The following is a 15,469-nucleotide window of genomic DNA, read 5'->3' on the forward strand; positions in this document are numbered from 1 at the left end:
GTGTTTGGGTTAAGAAGTGAGTTGTATTGTAATATAAATGGTCTGTACATTTGTGTATGTGTGAACTAGGAGCATAAGGATGTAAAGTTGAATGCTCTTTCACCCTCCAGTACTATTAGTCTTTGCCTTGCTGAGCACACACAATATAAAACTTTTAGTAGAAAAGATTTAAATATTGACTACAATAACAACTTGCATTTATATAGTGTCTTTAATATAGTAAAATATCCCAAGGTGCTTCACAGGAGTATAACTCACCTTAGTTCAATGGTGTTTGCAACTAGGCTGGAGATCATTTGGGGTATTGCCCTACTGTACTGTGTATCAGTGGATCTTCTGAAAACTTTATAATGTTGGTTGGAGCAGGGGTGTAAAAATAGAGAAAAAGAGAATGATGGAATTTGAAAATATACAATTGAGGCCCTCAATAATGAATTAATGAGCAACTATGTGGTGGTTGACTTAAATTATGCCATGTAGAATGATTCTGTATTGGATTTTATTAGTATTTATTGGATGTAATGTAACTTAAGACCTGATTCGTTTTAACTCTGTTTTAATTTTCTTTTGCAGATTAGCTATCCATGGTATTATTATTCTACCCATGATCTATTTTATTGTGGTACGGAAAAACCCCTTCCGGTTCATTGGAGGAATGGCTGAGGCGTTATTGACATCTGTCATGATTTCATCCAGGTAACAGTAATGCAGTACAATCCAGTTAGCAGTATTCGGTTAGGAATTTAAAGTCTTTACACAAAAGAAAAAAGTTACTTTTATTCTGCAGCAGGATCTAATTAGGAGGCTTATCCATTAAAATCCCATTAAAATTCAAAATACTAAGTCCCTGAAGACTTGTTGATTTAATGCCATTCATGATCTGTTACTGAACCATACAGATCAAGTAGCTGCAAGTTTAATTCCTGCATGTTGATTTAACAGTGCTCAGTTGGAGCCGTAGTGAGTATGCTTTCATTGTCTTTAGCCAGGAAAGGAGATAATCATCCTAGGATCATGCTTCTGTTTGCTATTTGGCAAACCCATTGGAAAGTGCATGCAAATGGATGTTGGGCAAGTACAGGATCAGGCTTGATTGCAATGTTCCTTGCTGTTGCACGGGTTACTGAATGTCCATGTTTATTCACTCACTATCTTCCAATATGTGAGTAATGACCTCTTAGATGAAGTACCAGAGAGCCTTCAGAGTCATATTTCCTAAGGAGCTAATAGACAGTGGATTTTTTTGCAGAAGTGATTCGGAAAGTTTTCTGGAGCAACCTTTATCTCCCACTATAATATTGCTAAAGTGATTACTCAAATTAAAGATAAACCAAATAACGTAAACATTGTTCCATATACACCTTGGGATTGGTGTTGTAATCGGCCAAATATGCTGGTCTGCTGTTTGTGTCCATGTGGTGAAAGCAGAAGGTGGATTTGTGAGAAAGAGGGTGGAGAACAAGAGAAGATCAATACTCCTGTTTGACTTACCTCATTGAAGTTACAAAATTGATACTTTCAACAGAGCATAGGATTAGACAAAGATGTGAAAATGCTTGTTTTAGAGACTTTTGCTTTGGCAGTAACACACATTCTTCCATGCAGCTCCGCAACTCTGCCAGTAACATTCCGATGCGCGGAGGAAAAAAACAAAGTGGACAAAAGGATCACAAGATTTGTGTTGCCAGTGGGTGCCACAATAAACATGGATGGAACAGCTTTGTATGAAGCAGTTGCTGCAATATTTATTGCTCAGCTTAATGACTATCCTTTGGATGTAGGACAGATAGTCACTATCAGGTGAGACCTCCATCTCAGGCTTTAATCAAAGTATAAGCATTTTTGTTGCTTTTTTAAGGTGATGCCATTAAAATTACAACATTGTCTTGTTTGAATTGAACCATTTCCCTCCACTTTTATTGCAAAATGCACTTGAAGAAATTGTCGTTAAGTTAAAATGTTTCTAGTGAATGGTGCTAATTATATCTGCCAATCTCAAGAGGACACTGCACCAAGTGTCCTTCTCCTTCCAATCACACACTTACTTATTGGGTGGATTTTATTAGTGCTGCACCATTCCTGATGGAACTGGAAGTGAGCACCACCTCCTCTCGCTTTTTCCCATTTTCCACGCGATTACAATTAAAATTTAAAGTGTTAGCAGCTTGAACAGGAGACACATGCAATTCCATAGGGAAAGCTTTTCAGTGGTTCCTTAAATAGAAGGGACTGGAAACCATTCTGTTGCAAACTAGTGAACATTTATTGACGATTTACACTATTTACAGAGACAGCCTTTAGCATTAGAACTTTCTTCCCTCAGGCTCCAGTTATATGTGATTTGACATCACTGAGATGCATTTATTAGCATAACTGCTATTAACCCTTTATACTATACCTCACCTCAAGTCTTTCGTTCTACCCATTAACATTAACTATTTACACATCCTACTTCCCCCCACCCCTCACAGTCTCTCTGCCGGTAAAGCATTGTCCAGGAATTCCTCCTGTGACAAATCACCGATACCAGTGGCATCTTGGTTATTACCCTCTTCCACTCTTTCCCAAAAAAGCAAATTAAGGTCTAAAATGTCATCTTGCAGCTGGTTATCTTCATCCTTGGTGCACCTGCCTCCCGCTTCACCTGGCCTCTCCTTGAAGAGAAATGAAAGATCTACGCTGTCCTCCTGTGGTGGGAGGGATGGAGTTTTCTCCATGAAGACTGGTTCACAGCTTTTTGAGTCAACTTGAGTTCCTTCTGCAACTAGTGAATAAAGAAGATGCAAAGCTATATGAGCTTCTTTGCTCAACAAGGAACAGTGTTGTTCAGAAATGACATATAAGGTGGAATTTTATGACCCCCGTCGTGGTGGGGATGGGGCCGTAAATGCGGCAAGCCGTTCAAAGGTCCGTTGACTTTGGCGGGACTGTAAAACCCCGCTGGCGTAAAATTCCAGCCGTAGAATATCGGTGAGCGCTATACCATTGTAATAAAATCCATCTCTCCTCACAGCTTGAACGGAGTACCTCCTGCACCATGTAGCTGAATGATAGATGGCTGGAGGAGCTCAGGTATGGTAGCAGAAAGAATAGGTGCTCCTGCTCCTGTGTCCTATTTAAAATTCATCTCCTGGCCACTAAACATGATATCTGCATACTAGAAATACTCGTGCGGCTCTGCCACTTCACTTAAGAAAAATACACCTTGTTCTTCAGTATCTTGGACTCTTGCAGATTGGAAGGGCCTGTCTTCTAATTTTTGACCTGAAGTATACTATTTTAAAATGACCCCTCTTGCAGCAGGTGTGGCACTTAGTATTAATGTCTGGGTGAGGTTCACACCGATGAGGTTTATCCCCTTCACAACTTGGACATGGAACAATAACACCGACCACGCCTTCTTCACACTGGCTTTATTCTCTGGCAGACGTGCTGGTAGCCCGATGGTTCACGAGTTGGACCGAGTTACTGGTCTGCCCCTAGAAAGGCTTCTTATCATCCCCAAAGAATAGCCTGTTTTGTTTGCAAAGTTCAGTCCTGGGCCCAACCATCTTCATCTGCATCACCAATGACCTTCCTTCCATCATAAGGTCAGAAGTGGGGATGTTTGCTGATAATTGCACAATGTTCAGCACCGTTCGTGACTTCTCAGATACTGAAGCTATCCATGTTCTTGTCCAAATGCAACAAGACCTGGACAATATCCAGGCTTGGGTTGACAAGTGGCAATAACATTCGAGCCACATGAGTGCTAGGCAACAACCATCTCCAGCAAGAGATAATCTGACCATTTCCCCTTGATGTTCAATGGCATTACCATTGCTGAATCCCCCACTTTCAACATCTTGGGGGCTACCATTGACCAGACACTGAATGGTACTAGCCATATAAATACTGTGGCTACAGGAGCAGTTCAGAGGCTAGGAATCCTGTGACAAGTAATTCACCTCCTGACTCACCAAATCCTGTCCACTGTCTACAAGGCACAATTCAGGAGTGTGATGGAATACTCCCCACTTGCCTGGATGAGTGCAACTCCCACAACACTCAAGAAGCTTAACACTGTCCAGGACAAAGAATCCCGCTTGATTGGCACTGCATCCTCAAGCATTCATTCCCTCCACCACCAATGCACGGTGGTAGCAGTGTGTACCACCTACAAGATGCACTGCAGGAATTCACCAAGGCTTTTTAGACAGAATCTTCCAAACCCATGACTACTAGCATCTAGGAGGACGAGGGCAGCAGATAGATGGGAACACCACCACCTAGAAGTTCTGGTCCAAGCCACTCACCATCCTGACTTGGAAATATATCACCGTTCCTTCACTGTCACTGTGTCAAAATCCTGGAACTCCCTCCCTAACAGCATTGTGGGTGTAACTACATCACATGCACTGCAACGGTTCAAGAATGCAGCTGGCCACCAGCTTCACAAAGGCATTTAGGGATGGGCAATAAATGCTGGCCCAGCGTGTGAAATCCACATCCTGTGAATGAATAAAAAAACCTGCCAGGTTAAGTGTACTACTTTAGATAAAGTAAGATCTTCTCTGAACTGAAAGAAGTCTGACAGTGCCTCATCTATCACTCCCACTATGATGCAGTCTCTGATGAGCTCCTCTCTCAAGGCCCCTTATTTACAGTTTTCTGCGAAGCAGTACAGGTCGTTTATAAAATAATCAATATTCTCTTCGGGTTCCTGGCTAGGCCAATTGAATTTGGTCCGGTCTATTATATTATTGCGCTGAAGGCTAAAGTAGGAATCATAGGCTTAGATGACCTCTTTGTATTTAGTGGTTTCTTCCTCAACCCCTTGTCTCTTAAATTATCACCAGCACAGCTACCAATTGAGTAAAGGGCATTGACAAGATCCTTATCTGGTTTCTGAGCATGTCCGGAGGCAGTCCAGCATTGAATGAATCGGCACACCAGTTTCTCCAGTGTGTAGCTTGGTTGAGGCCCTCCGCAATGTCCAGTGGCTCATGCAGAGGTAAAATTTCTCCATAGCTTTATACACTTGTAGTTGGCTGTGCGGCACCGGTAGCAATTAGTTGCTCCAATTGCTGCTGCGGGCATTTCTCAAATGTGCTCTGCAAGTCTGTTGGCTTTCACTTATACCACCTTTACCAGCATCGACAGGATCCTTAATAAACAGTTCGCAGACCACTGCCACCATTACCACCATTATTATCATGACTGGACTCTGGGCGCCTTGGGTAGAAGAGAGCTGGAAACCATACCGTTGCAAACTAGTGAAGATTTATCAATGATTTACACCATTTACAGAGACGAACTTCGGCAGAACTCCATAGAACCTTCTTGCCTCAGGTTCCAGTTACATGTGATCTGACATCATCGATGATGCACTTTAGCTATTAGCATGGTACCTATTATCCCTTTATACTACAGTAGGCTCCATAAAATCTACCCCCCTGTTTTTTTCTCCCCTCAGAACAGCTTCTACCTAGTAGCAACAGCTAATCGTTTCCACCTTCAAGTTTAAAAATGGCGTCAATGTCCTATTGACATTGTAGGATCACAGTTCCCATATCTTAATGTGGCTCCTGCCTCATTAAACTGAACTGGACTAGCCGTTTAAATACCGTGGCTACAAGAGCAGGTCAGAGGCTAGAAATCGTTCGATGAGTAACTCATCTCCTGACTCCCCAAAGCCTGTCCACCATCTACAAGGCGCAAGTCAGAATGCAATACTCCCCACTTGTCTGGATGAGTGCAGCACTCATAATACTCAAGAAGCTTGACACCATCCAGGAAAAAGCAGCCCGCTTAATTGGCACCACATCCACAGACATTCACTCCCTCCATCACCGACACACAGTGGCAGCAGAGTGTACCATCTACAAGGTGCACTGCAGGAACTCACCAAGGCTCCTTAGACAGCACCTTCCAAACCTACGACCACTACCACCTAGAAGCACAAAGGCAGTAAATAGATGGGAACACCACCACCTGGAGGTTCCCCTCCTAGTCACTCACCATCCTGACTTGTAAATATATTGCCATTCCTTCACTGTCATCGGGTCAAAATCCTGGAACTCCCTCCCTAACAGCACTGCGGGTGTACCTACACCACATGGACTACAACCGTTCAAGAAGGCAGCTCACTACCACCTTCTCAAGGGCAACAAGGGATGGGCAATAAATGCTGGCCCAGCCAACGAAACCCACATCCGGTGAATTAATAAAAAAGAACTTCAGACAAGCACCTGGGCCACCCTTGTGAAGATATTGTGCAGAATGGCAGCAGATAGGATCTGACTAGGAATGAGATGGTAAGAGTAGCACTGTAATTTTAGAGCTGCTACTGTCTCATTCCCATTGACCTCAGCAAATCCAAATCACCCTATGATACCACAGTTCCTTTGTGAACATTTGTCCAATTTCATGGTACTCAATTAAGTGATAAAATATGAAAGCAATGTTATGTATCTTTTAGTACAAGGATTAGTAGTGATTATAGAATCTACAAACATTAATTTATTTGAACTACTCTAAGATACAGTATAAAAGAAAAGGTAATGAATCCATCCAAGTGAAATCGTAAGAGAATTATGGCTTTAGAGAGAAAGAATTTTGTTCCTGCTCTAGTTTTCCATCTGATTATTCTCCCCAATCTCTTTTCTTCTGATGTTCAGGTGCATTAATACCTAAAAAAAATGCCTATTCTTCATGTGTAAGCCTGGACAATGAGTACTGATGAACTATTGAACTAAAGGGAATCATCTATAGAAATAGATGACTGAATAATGGCTTCTTCAACCAATTCCCACTTCCGGTGGCATTACTGGATAGCATAGGGAACAGGAAACTTAGACAGCCTATATCTCTTCATTATTCCAAGAATCCTCAGACTAATTATGGCATTCCCATCTTTGTCCCTGGCTGAATGAGCACCACAAATCAGATAATTCCCAGTTTCAATGTCATACCAGCCTGTATAATTACCCACTTAGCCCTTCAGGGTAGACATGCTACCTGTGGACAAGCTGTGACAGCATTTTACAATTTTTCTTACAGAAGTAAAAGCAACAAATGATGTAGGGTATAATCATAATGTTTTTCATTTGGACTTTAAAATGTCTGTTTATTTCTAGCGTTACAGCAACGGCAGCTAGTGTGGGAGCAGCTGGAGTTCCTCAGGCTGGAATGGTCACCATGGTGATTGTTCTTACTGCAGTTGGATTACCTGCTAATGATGTCACTCTGATCATTGCTGTCGATTGGCTTCTGTAAGTGTCCATGAGGATAAAAGTATCCTTTCTTTTGTGAAAAGTATATATTTTTAATCATAATTCTGGAATAGAAAAAGAGAATTATATTCAGTGATCAAGATGTATGTTATTTAAAGTACCATTTTTACTGTTTTTTATTTAGGTTAATAATAATTCTAGAGCATGCTGGTCAAAAAACCACATCATTCAAAGTGTGGCAGTGTGCCTGTGGCATCAGTGTCTATATCAAAAAAGAGCCTGTTGATATGCCATGGGATCTCTCCATTAACCAGGCTGCAGTCTGGACAGGCATTTTTCAGGTATCAGTCACACTTTACACAACACATGGGGAATTGATCACCCTTGACCATCATAGAAAGGCAGCAGCAAGACAGGGCCATCCAGTTTTAAGAGACTGCTGGCTTCCCTAAGATCCTGCATGCAAGCAATGGTGCTCATGTTGCTTTGCAAACTTTCTCAACTACTTTATAAATATATATAGCATATGCCAAAATGTCAATTGGAATATGCTCAGACTTGTCACAATGCAGTTATCTATCAAAAATGTTACATTTTCCTGAATATTAATCTCTAAGATGCTGAGTCAAACTTGGGAATATCATAGGGCCCTAAAAATTCTATTGCTTTATTACAATGCTCCAAAATGCCATTGTCTGTGGTCTAGGACCTCCATATGGTCTGTCGCACCACTCTTATGCTAATGGTAGGAGTTGATGGTCTACTTAGCAGTTACAGCTCATTTGTGGTATATACATTAGCATTTTGCTTGGCATAAAACATATGAAAAGTGAGAATAGTATTCTGAGTTGGCGAAATTTATTGTGCAGGCTGGAGGATGCTAATTCTGATTGCAGATCATAGCAACCGGCTAGGGGACCGACAGGTCAGTAAAGGACACTCTTTGGTTCACTCAGATAACTGCTAGCTAATCTGAATTCCTCATTGCATTTTTTGTGACGCTTTTCAAAATTGTTTAATACAGGACCACATAAGCAGCTAAACAAGGTACCAGGTGAGCGGGCCCCACCCTAGCTCATCAATGGAAAAATTGTGCCCCTTATGTCCTCTTCACAATTTACTTACCTATCTATCTTTGTGTCATTTAGCAACAATGCCATCAGTCCCTTCATCGAAATCATTTACATGAATTGTAAAGAGCTGAAGCCCCAGCACTGACACTCGTCATATCCTGCCAAACAGAAAATGAACCATTTATACCTGTTCTCTGTTTCCTGCTGGCCAATCTTTTATCCATGCCAATATGTTACCCCATACAGCTTTTATTTTCCACAATTATCTTTGATGGACACCTTATCAAATGCCTTCTGAAAATCTAAATGCAGTACATCCACCAATTCCCCTTTATCCACAGCACATATTATTGCTTCAAAAAACAATAAATTGGTTAAACATGTTTTACCTTTCACAAAACCATGTTGACTCTGCCTTGAATTTATCTAAATGCTCCGCCATAACTTGTTTAATAATAACTGATGATATTATTATGAGGCAAGGAATAAACAAATCCTCAGATAAATTTGAAGTTCTAAAATCATTCAGAACATATTTTAACCCAAGAAGCAACAAAATTTTAGAGAGTGAAATCCAACAGCCCAACAGCCTGTCCAACAGCCTGGAGAACTGATTGACTCCTTTATGAACAAATTATACAGATTAGCTGAAGGCTATGTCTATGGTGACCTTAAGTCAGAACTCATAAGGGACAGAATTTTTGTCAGAATGGCTGACAATATCCTTTCAGATATACTATAGGCCAAGGAAGATCTGACACTAGAAAGGCCATCCAAATAGTCAGTCTGAAATCTGCCAACAGGACCAATCAATTTTACATGGCAAAAGCAAGCCAACGCACAGAGGAAGCCAACTGTCCAGCTAGTAAAGCAACAAAGGAGCAGAGAAATTCTAGGCTAAGGAATTCATTGACTAAACTGACTACATGAGGGTTGGCAACCACGTAAGTACTGTGGAGCCAAACGACCTCATAGGCAAGAGCAATATCCGGCAATCCCATTGTTGTGTTTAAACTGTAACCGCCTGGGATTCTTCGGACAGCTATGCAAAGCTGAGACACCTAGATCTCAATAAAATCCATCGAAATTGAGGTACTCTACCAGGGAGAGACCTATTCATGCTTGTTGGGTGAGGTCAGGGTTCCTGGATTCTATTTTTGGAATGCAGACATCTCAGTAAACAGTCACCTCACCAACATCAATTTTTTTTTATTCATTCATGGGATGTGGGCTTCACTGGCTGGGCCAGCATTTATTGCCCATCCCTAATTGCCTTTGAGAAGCTGCCTTCTTGAACCCTGCAGTCCATGTGGTGTAGGTACACACACAGTGTGGTAAGGAAGGGAGTTCCAGGATTTTAACCCAGCAACAGTGAAGGAATGCGATATATTTCCAAGTCAGGATGGTGAGTGATGTGGAGTGACTTCCAGTTGGTGATATTCCCATCTATCTGCTGCTCTTGTCCTTCTAGGTGGTAGTGGTCGTGGGTTTGGAAGGTGCTGTCCAAGGAGTCTTGGTGAAATCTTGCAGTGCATCTTGTAGATGGTACACACTACTGCTACTGTGCATCATTGGTGGAGAGAATGAATGTTTGTGGATGTGGTGCCAATCAAGCAGGCTGCTTTGTCCTGGATGGTGCCGAACTTCTTGAGTGTTTTTGGAGTTGCACTCATCCAGGCAAGTGGGGAGCGTTCCATCACTCTCCTGACTTGTGCCTTATGGATGATGGACAGTCTTTGGGGAGTCAGTAGGTGAGTTACTCGTCGCATGATTCCTAGCCTCTGACCTGCTCTTGTAGCCACAGCATTTATATGGCTAGTCCAGTTCAGTTTCTGGTCAATGGTAACCCCCAAGATGTTGATGGTAATGCCATTGAATGTCATGGGGCGGTGGTTAGATTCTCTCTTGCTGAAGATGGTCATTGCCTGCCACTTGTGTGGCGTGAATGTTAATTGCCACTTGCCCAAGCCTGGATATTGTCCAGGACTTGCTGCATTTGGACATGGACTGCTTCAGTATCTGAGGAGTCACGATGCTGAACATTTTGCAGTAATTAGCGAATACCCCCACTTCTGACCTTATGATGGAAGGAAGGTCATTGATGAAGCAGCTGAAGATGGTTGGGCCTAGGACACTACCCTGAGGAACTTCTGCAGTGATGTCCTGGAACTGAGATGACTGACCTCAGATAACCACAACCTTTGTGCTAGGTATGACTCGAACCGGCGGAGAATTTTCCCCCGATTCCCATTGACTTCAGTTTTGCTTGGGCTCCTTGATGCTACACTCGGTCAAATGCTGCCATGATATCAAGCGTAGTCACTTTCACCTCACCTCGGGAGATCAGTTCTTTTGTCCATGTTTGAACCAAGGCTGTAATGAGGTCAGGAGCTGAGTGGTCCTGGCGGAACCCAAAATGGGCATCAGTGAGCAGGTTATTGCTAAGCAAGTACTGCTTGATAGCACTGTTGATGACCCCTTCTGTTAATTTACTGATGATGGAGAGTAGACTGATGGGGCGGTAATTGGCCAGGTTGGATTTGTCCTGCTTTTTGTGTGCAGGACGTAACTGGGTACTTTTACACATAGCTGGATAGATGTCAGTGTTGTAGCTGTACTGGAACAGCCTGACTAGGGGCGCAGCAAGTTCTGAAGCACAAGTCTTCAGTACTGTTGCCGGAACATTGTCAGGGCCGTAGACTTTGCAATATCCAGTGCCTTCAACTGTTTCTTGATATCACATGGAGTGAATTGAATTGGCCGAAGACTGGCATCTGTGATGCTGGGGATCTCCACAGTAGGCTGAAATAGATCATGCACTTCTGGCTGAAGATTGTTGTGAATCTTTCAGCCTTATCTTTTGCACTGCTGTGCTGGGTTCCTCCATCATTAAGAATGCGGATATTTGTGGAGCCTTCTCCTCCAGTGAGTTGTTTAACTGTCCACCACGATTCACGACTGGATGTGGCAGTACTGCAGAACTTACATCTGATCCGTTGGTTGTTGGATCGCTTATCTCTGTCTATCACTTGCTTCTTATGCTGTTTGTCATGCAAATAGTCCTTTGTTGTAGCTTCACCAGTTTGACACCTCATTTTTTAGGTATGCTTGGTGCTGCTCCAAATTGGATACGGGAGCCAGTGTTAGAGTCCTGTCAGATAAGGAACCATTGCCAAGAGACCTCTAGTTATGAACAACAGGCACCCCACTGCTTGGGCCTGGAGGAACCTATTTCCAGTCATAGGCATGATCCTCAAACCACAAGCAGATATTCGATGTCATGTACATCATCAATATCAATCTTTTCCTCTCTTGAGCAGAGATGCCTGTGTTTCCCTTAATCTTCTTAGGACAGCAGAAGAGATCAGCACAACCTCTGATGTCAACTGCATGGAACTACAATTTCCTGAGAGGCCCACCAGTAAAGAGACTTTCAATTGTGATTTCAGCTCTGAATTGTCTTTGCTCTTGCAGTGCTACTTTGTCCAATTTCTTTGCAAGCGGCAGAAGCTGCTCTTTGACCAAACACTCAGATAATCACCCCTGTACCTCAAGTGGGAGACATAGGGGAAAATGACCAGCAACGGAAGACTGAACCCCAACCCCAGGCTGTATATGTCCATTGTTGTGTGTTATCAATAAACACTTGGGCCTGAATTTTCCCCCCGTTGGGGGGGATGTGTGGGGGTGGATGGGAGCGAGCGGTGCCCCCAACTGGGTCTGTGCCGCCATTTTACTTGGGCAGGACAATTAAGGCCCGCCCAGCGTGAGGCTCGCCCAGAAGCGCTGAACGCTCCCTGTGCTGGTGGAGGGGGGGGATTCGCTGAGTCGGGGCCTGTGCTCTTTCGTGCATGCACATGCAAGAGCGCAGAAATTTCCCTGAGGCATCAGTTTAAGGTTTTAAAATTTAAATAAAGGAAAAAAAATATTAAAACATGTCCCCTCATGTGACAGTGTCATTTTTAAAATATATATATTTTTTTAATATATTTTTCTTTTCCCACCTATTTCTATTATTTTTAAATATATTTCCATCCATTGTTTTATCTTTACCTTTTAGCCTATATTGATCCCTTCCCCCCACCCCACCCCCACTAGAGCTATCTGTACCTTGCTCGTCCTGCTTTCTACCCTTAATGTCACCTATTAGCATATTCCTTAGCTAATATCACCACCGTTAACGTCACTTTGTCCTTTTGTCTATGACATCTTTGGCAATCTCTTTTTTGCCTCCACCTACCACTGGCCCTTTATCCAGCTCTACCTGTCCCACCCCCTCAAACAGCTTATATTTCACCTTATTTCTATTTTTCCTTAGTTCTGATGAAGAGTCATACAGACTTGAAACGTTAACTGTATTCCTCTCTGCAGATGCTGTCAGACCTACTGAGTTTTTCCAGCTATTTTTGTTTTTGTGTCACATGAACTGGGTCATGTCAATGAATTTTTAAAATCATTTTTATTGAATTTTAAAACGCTTCATGAAACCTCATCCCGCCCATGGGTGAGGTTTCAGGAAAAATGCGAAAGCCGCCTGGGCTCTTAGCCTGCCCGCCAACCTTAAGGTTGGACGGGCAGCTCATTTAATTGTTTTAATTAGTTTTTAACAGGCCTTAATAGGCCTTTGACAATTCGGTGGGCTGCAGCGCACATCATTTTACGTGTTGGCGAGCAGGCCCTGCCCCCACTCGCTGACAGGAAAATTCTTCCCTTAATGTCCAACTATGCAAGACTCAGAAACTTTTCATAACACCTACTGAACATAACAACAGCTATCTTTTTCTCTACACTGGTCTGTCAGACAGATTAAGAATTTATAATCAAAGTAGAAATTTATTTTGTTGTTGATTAGTTAGCTTCAAGGTTTCCTTTTGATCAGAGCATCAGTAAAGTTTATATTCTTCTTATTTCCATGGAACAAAATTAATAGATCTCACTGTGAGCACTATATTCTGTTTATTTAAGATTATGAGTAAAATAAAACCAATTTGTTTGGTTGTTAGGATCTCTTTCCTGAAGGTAAGCAAAGGCACATGGTGCTGTGTGGAATATTGCAGTAGCAGAATGCACAAGTATATTTTATGATCTCTGGATCATGCTATTGTTTAACTAAATATTGAGCAGCAGAAAGATGCAATCAGATTCATTGGAGACATGAGATTCATATACAGATGTGACTGATGCTGAACTCAAAAGAATAGCAACACAAAAGCCAAAATGTTTGTAAAGATCTCTCTATGCCAAAAAGTGCTTTTGGCAACCGAGATATTGATAGCTTAGACTAAATAGAGAGCATTTTACAGTAGGCTATTCCAAAAGTGTATCAAAAGATCATGGATGTCCAGATTACTTCAGAAACATGGCCTGAGTTTCTAGGAGGGTAGAGGCTCGGGAACACATCCCCGCCGACTCCAACAGCCCCGCTGCCATTTTATGTTCTAGCGAACATTGATTGGCATAAGGTGGGACTTCTGTCCCTCACTCAGGAGGAAGTCGTATCTTGGGAAATTGCTGGTCAATCAGATTGGCCAGTAGCTTTCCATTCCCTCTAGGGCTGTAGTGGCTGGAAAAGTCTCTGCACGGAGCTGCCTGAGACTAAGTCCCTGGAACTGGGGCAAAAGTCAATGGTAACAGGGCGGACAGGGTATGGAAAGCCTGGGGGCATTGTGAGGGGGTGTGATCAGATATGGGGGATTATACGGGGAGGGAAGTGGAAAGGAGGTCTGGAGGCCACCAGACCTTAAGGGGAGGCTGTCCCCAGTCAGAAGGCGACATCTGATTGGGCGATTCCTCTCCGCCTGAGTTTGAGCTTTATTCCCGAGATCCCCCCACCAAGCTTTCATCTGCCCACCAGCCTAAAAATTGAGGCTGGGTGGGAAACAGGCCTTAAGTAGCCACTAATTGGCCACAAGGGCCTGAATTGGGGCAAGGGTGGGCTTTCTGTCCGAGGCCCTGCCCGCCCTGGCTTAAAATTGCTGCAAGGTCAGGACGGGTGGGAACCCGGAGGGAACCCCGTCCTTGCAATTTCACGCTCCCCCGCACCCCCCCACCCCCCATCTCAGAACCTACCAGGGCCAAGGGGGGAGCATGAAATTCTGGCCCATTTCTTTTTACGAACAGAATGGTCAGCAATAGTCAACCTCATTTTGTACAGATACTCTATCTGCAATTGATCCATAACCTTTTTGTGTTTGCTTCTTCAGGGATCGGTTTCGGACTATGGTGAATGTACTTGGAGATTCTTTTGGAGCTGGAATTGTGGAGAAGCTATCCGGGAATGAATTGCAACAGGGGGATTTCTCAAGTGGCATCAATATAGTGAATCCATTTGCTTTGGAAACTGCTGCATCAGAGAAAGAGGAAGCAAAGATAAAAGAATCATATATCAATGGGGCATTTGATGTTGATAAATCAGACTCTGTAGCTGTCACAGAAACATCACAGTTTTGATTAAGAATGAGTTGAGAATGATAATTTGTGAATAAGAAGAATGTAAGGATTCCCTTGCAAAGCTGTAAATTTGAATCAATTCATAAATATATTCTCATCAATAATGAGTACCTTAAGATAAATGTTTGAAAATATGATATACACTGGCCATTATTCCTCCATTTGCTTGCAAGCAAGGTAGGTTAATACTCCATTCTGAATGTATGGAGTGCGCTAGAGCAATCAAACAAGACAGCTGTTGGAACTGAAACAAAGCCTAGACTGAATAAGCTCTCCTCCTTGAAATTAAAACGTTACATTCTATTAAAAACAAATATTAGGTGCCAAGAATTAATATTGGGTAGCATTCCTAAATCATAATTCAGATAATGATTCTTAAATGTGTGCTTAAGCTTTTGCTGTTGTCTTAACTCTCAATTAGTCTGTCTCATAATTATTCTGGGTTGCCAACATGTTCTAAACAATGGCTGGAATTTTCCAGGCCCCCCAACCACGGCAGGTTCCTCCACAGCGGGGCTGGTGAGCCATCGAAATCTCCATTCATATTGGCGGGACCAGAAGGTCCCGCTGGCGTGAGGGGCTGGAAAATTCTGGCCAATGTCTCAAAGAGTGCAAGAAAAACCTTTATTGTTAAGAGGAAATAATGATTATGTTCTTGCATGTGCAATGAAATCTATCTGAAACCTGCCTTAAAGTCCATCTGTCTATTTTAACCAATAGTGACAGTCACAA

The 15,469-nt window shown here is 42.6% G+C and overlaps 1 protein-coding gene across 1 annotated transcript in view; it reads left to right on the forward strand.

The window, feature by feature from the left end:
- Window positions 1–14,737, forward strand: part of slc1a1 (solute carrier family 1 member 1) — a 68,734-nt gene extending 53,997 nt beyond the window's left edge. The window contains exons 9-12 of the mRNA XM_041186181.1: window positions 574–696; window positions 1,606–1,800; window positions 7,119–7,253; window positions 14,491–14,737. Coding sequence (XP_041042115.1) covers window positions 574–696; window positions 1,606–1,800; window positions 7,119–7,253; window positions 14,491–14,737 — 700 coding nt within the window. The remainder of the gene's footprint in view (window positions 1–573; window positions 697–1,605; window positions 1,801–7,118; window positions 7,254–14,490) is intronic.
- Window positions 14,738–15,469: the final 732 nt, after the last annotated feature.

Source organism: Carcharodon carcharias, chromosome 4, assembly GCF_017639515.1.
Source record: "Carcharodon carcharias isolate sCarCar2 chromosome 4, sCarCar2.pri, whole genome shotgun sequence".
Taxonomy (NCBI): domain Eukaryota; kingdom Metazoa; phylum Chordata; class Chondrichthyes; order Lamniformes; family Lamnidae; genus Carcharodon; species Carcharodon carcharias.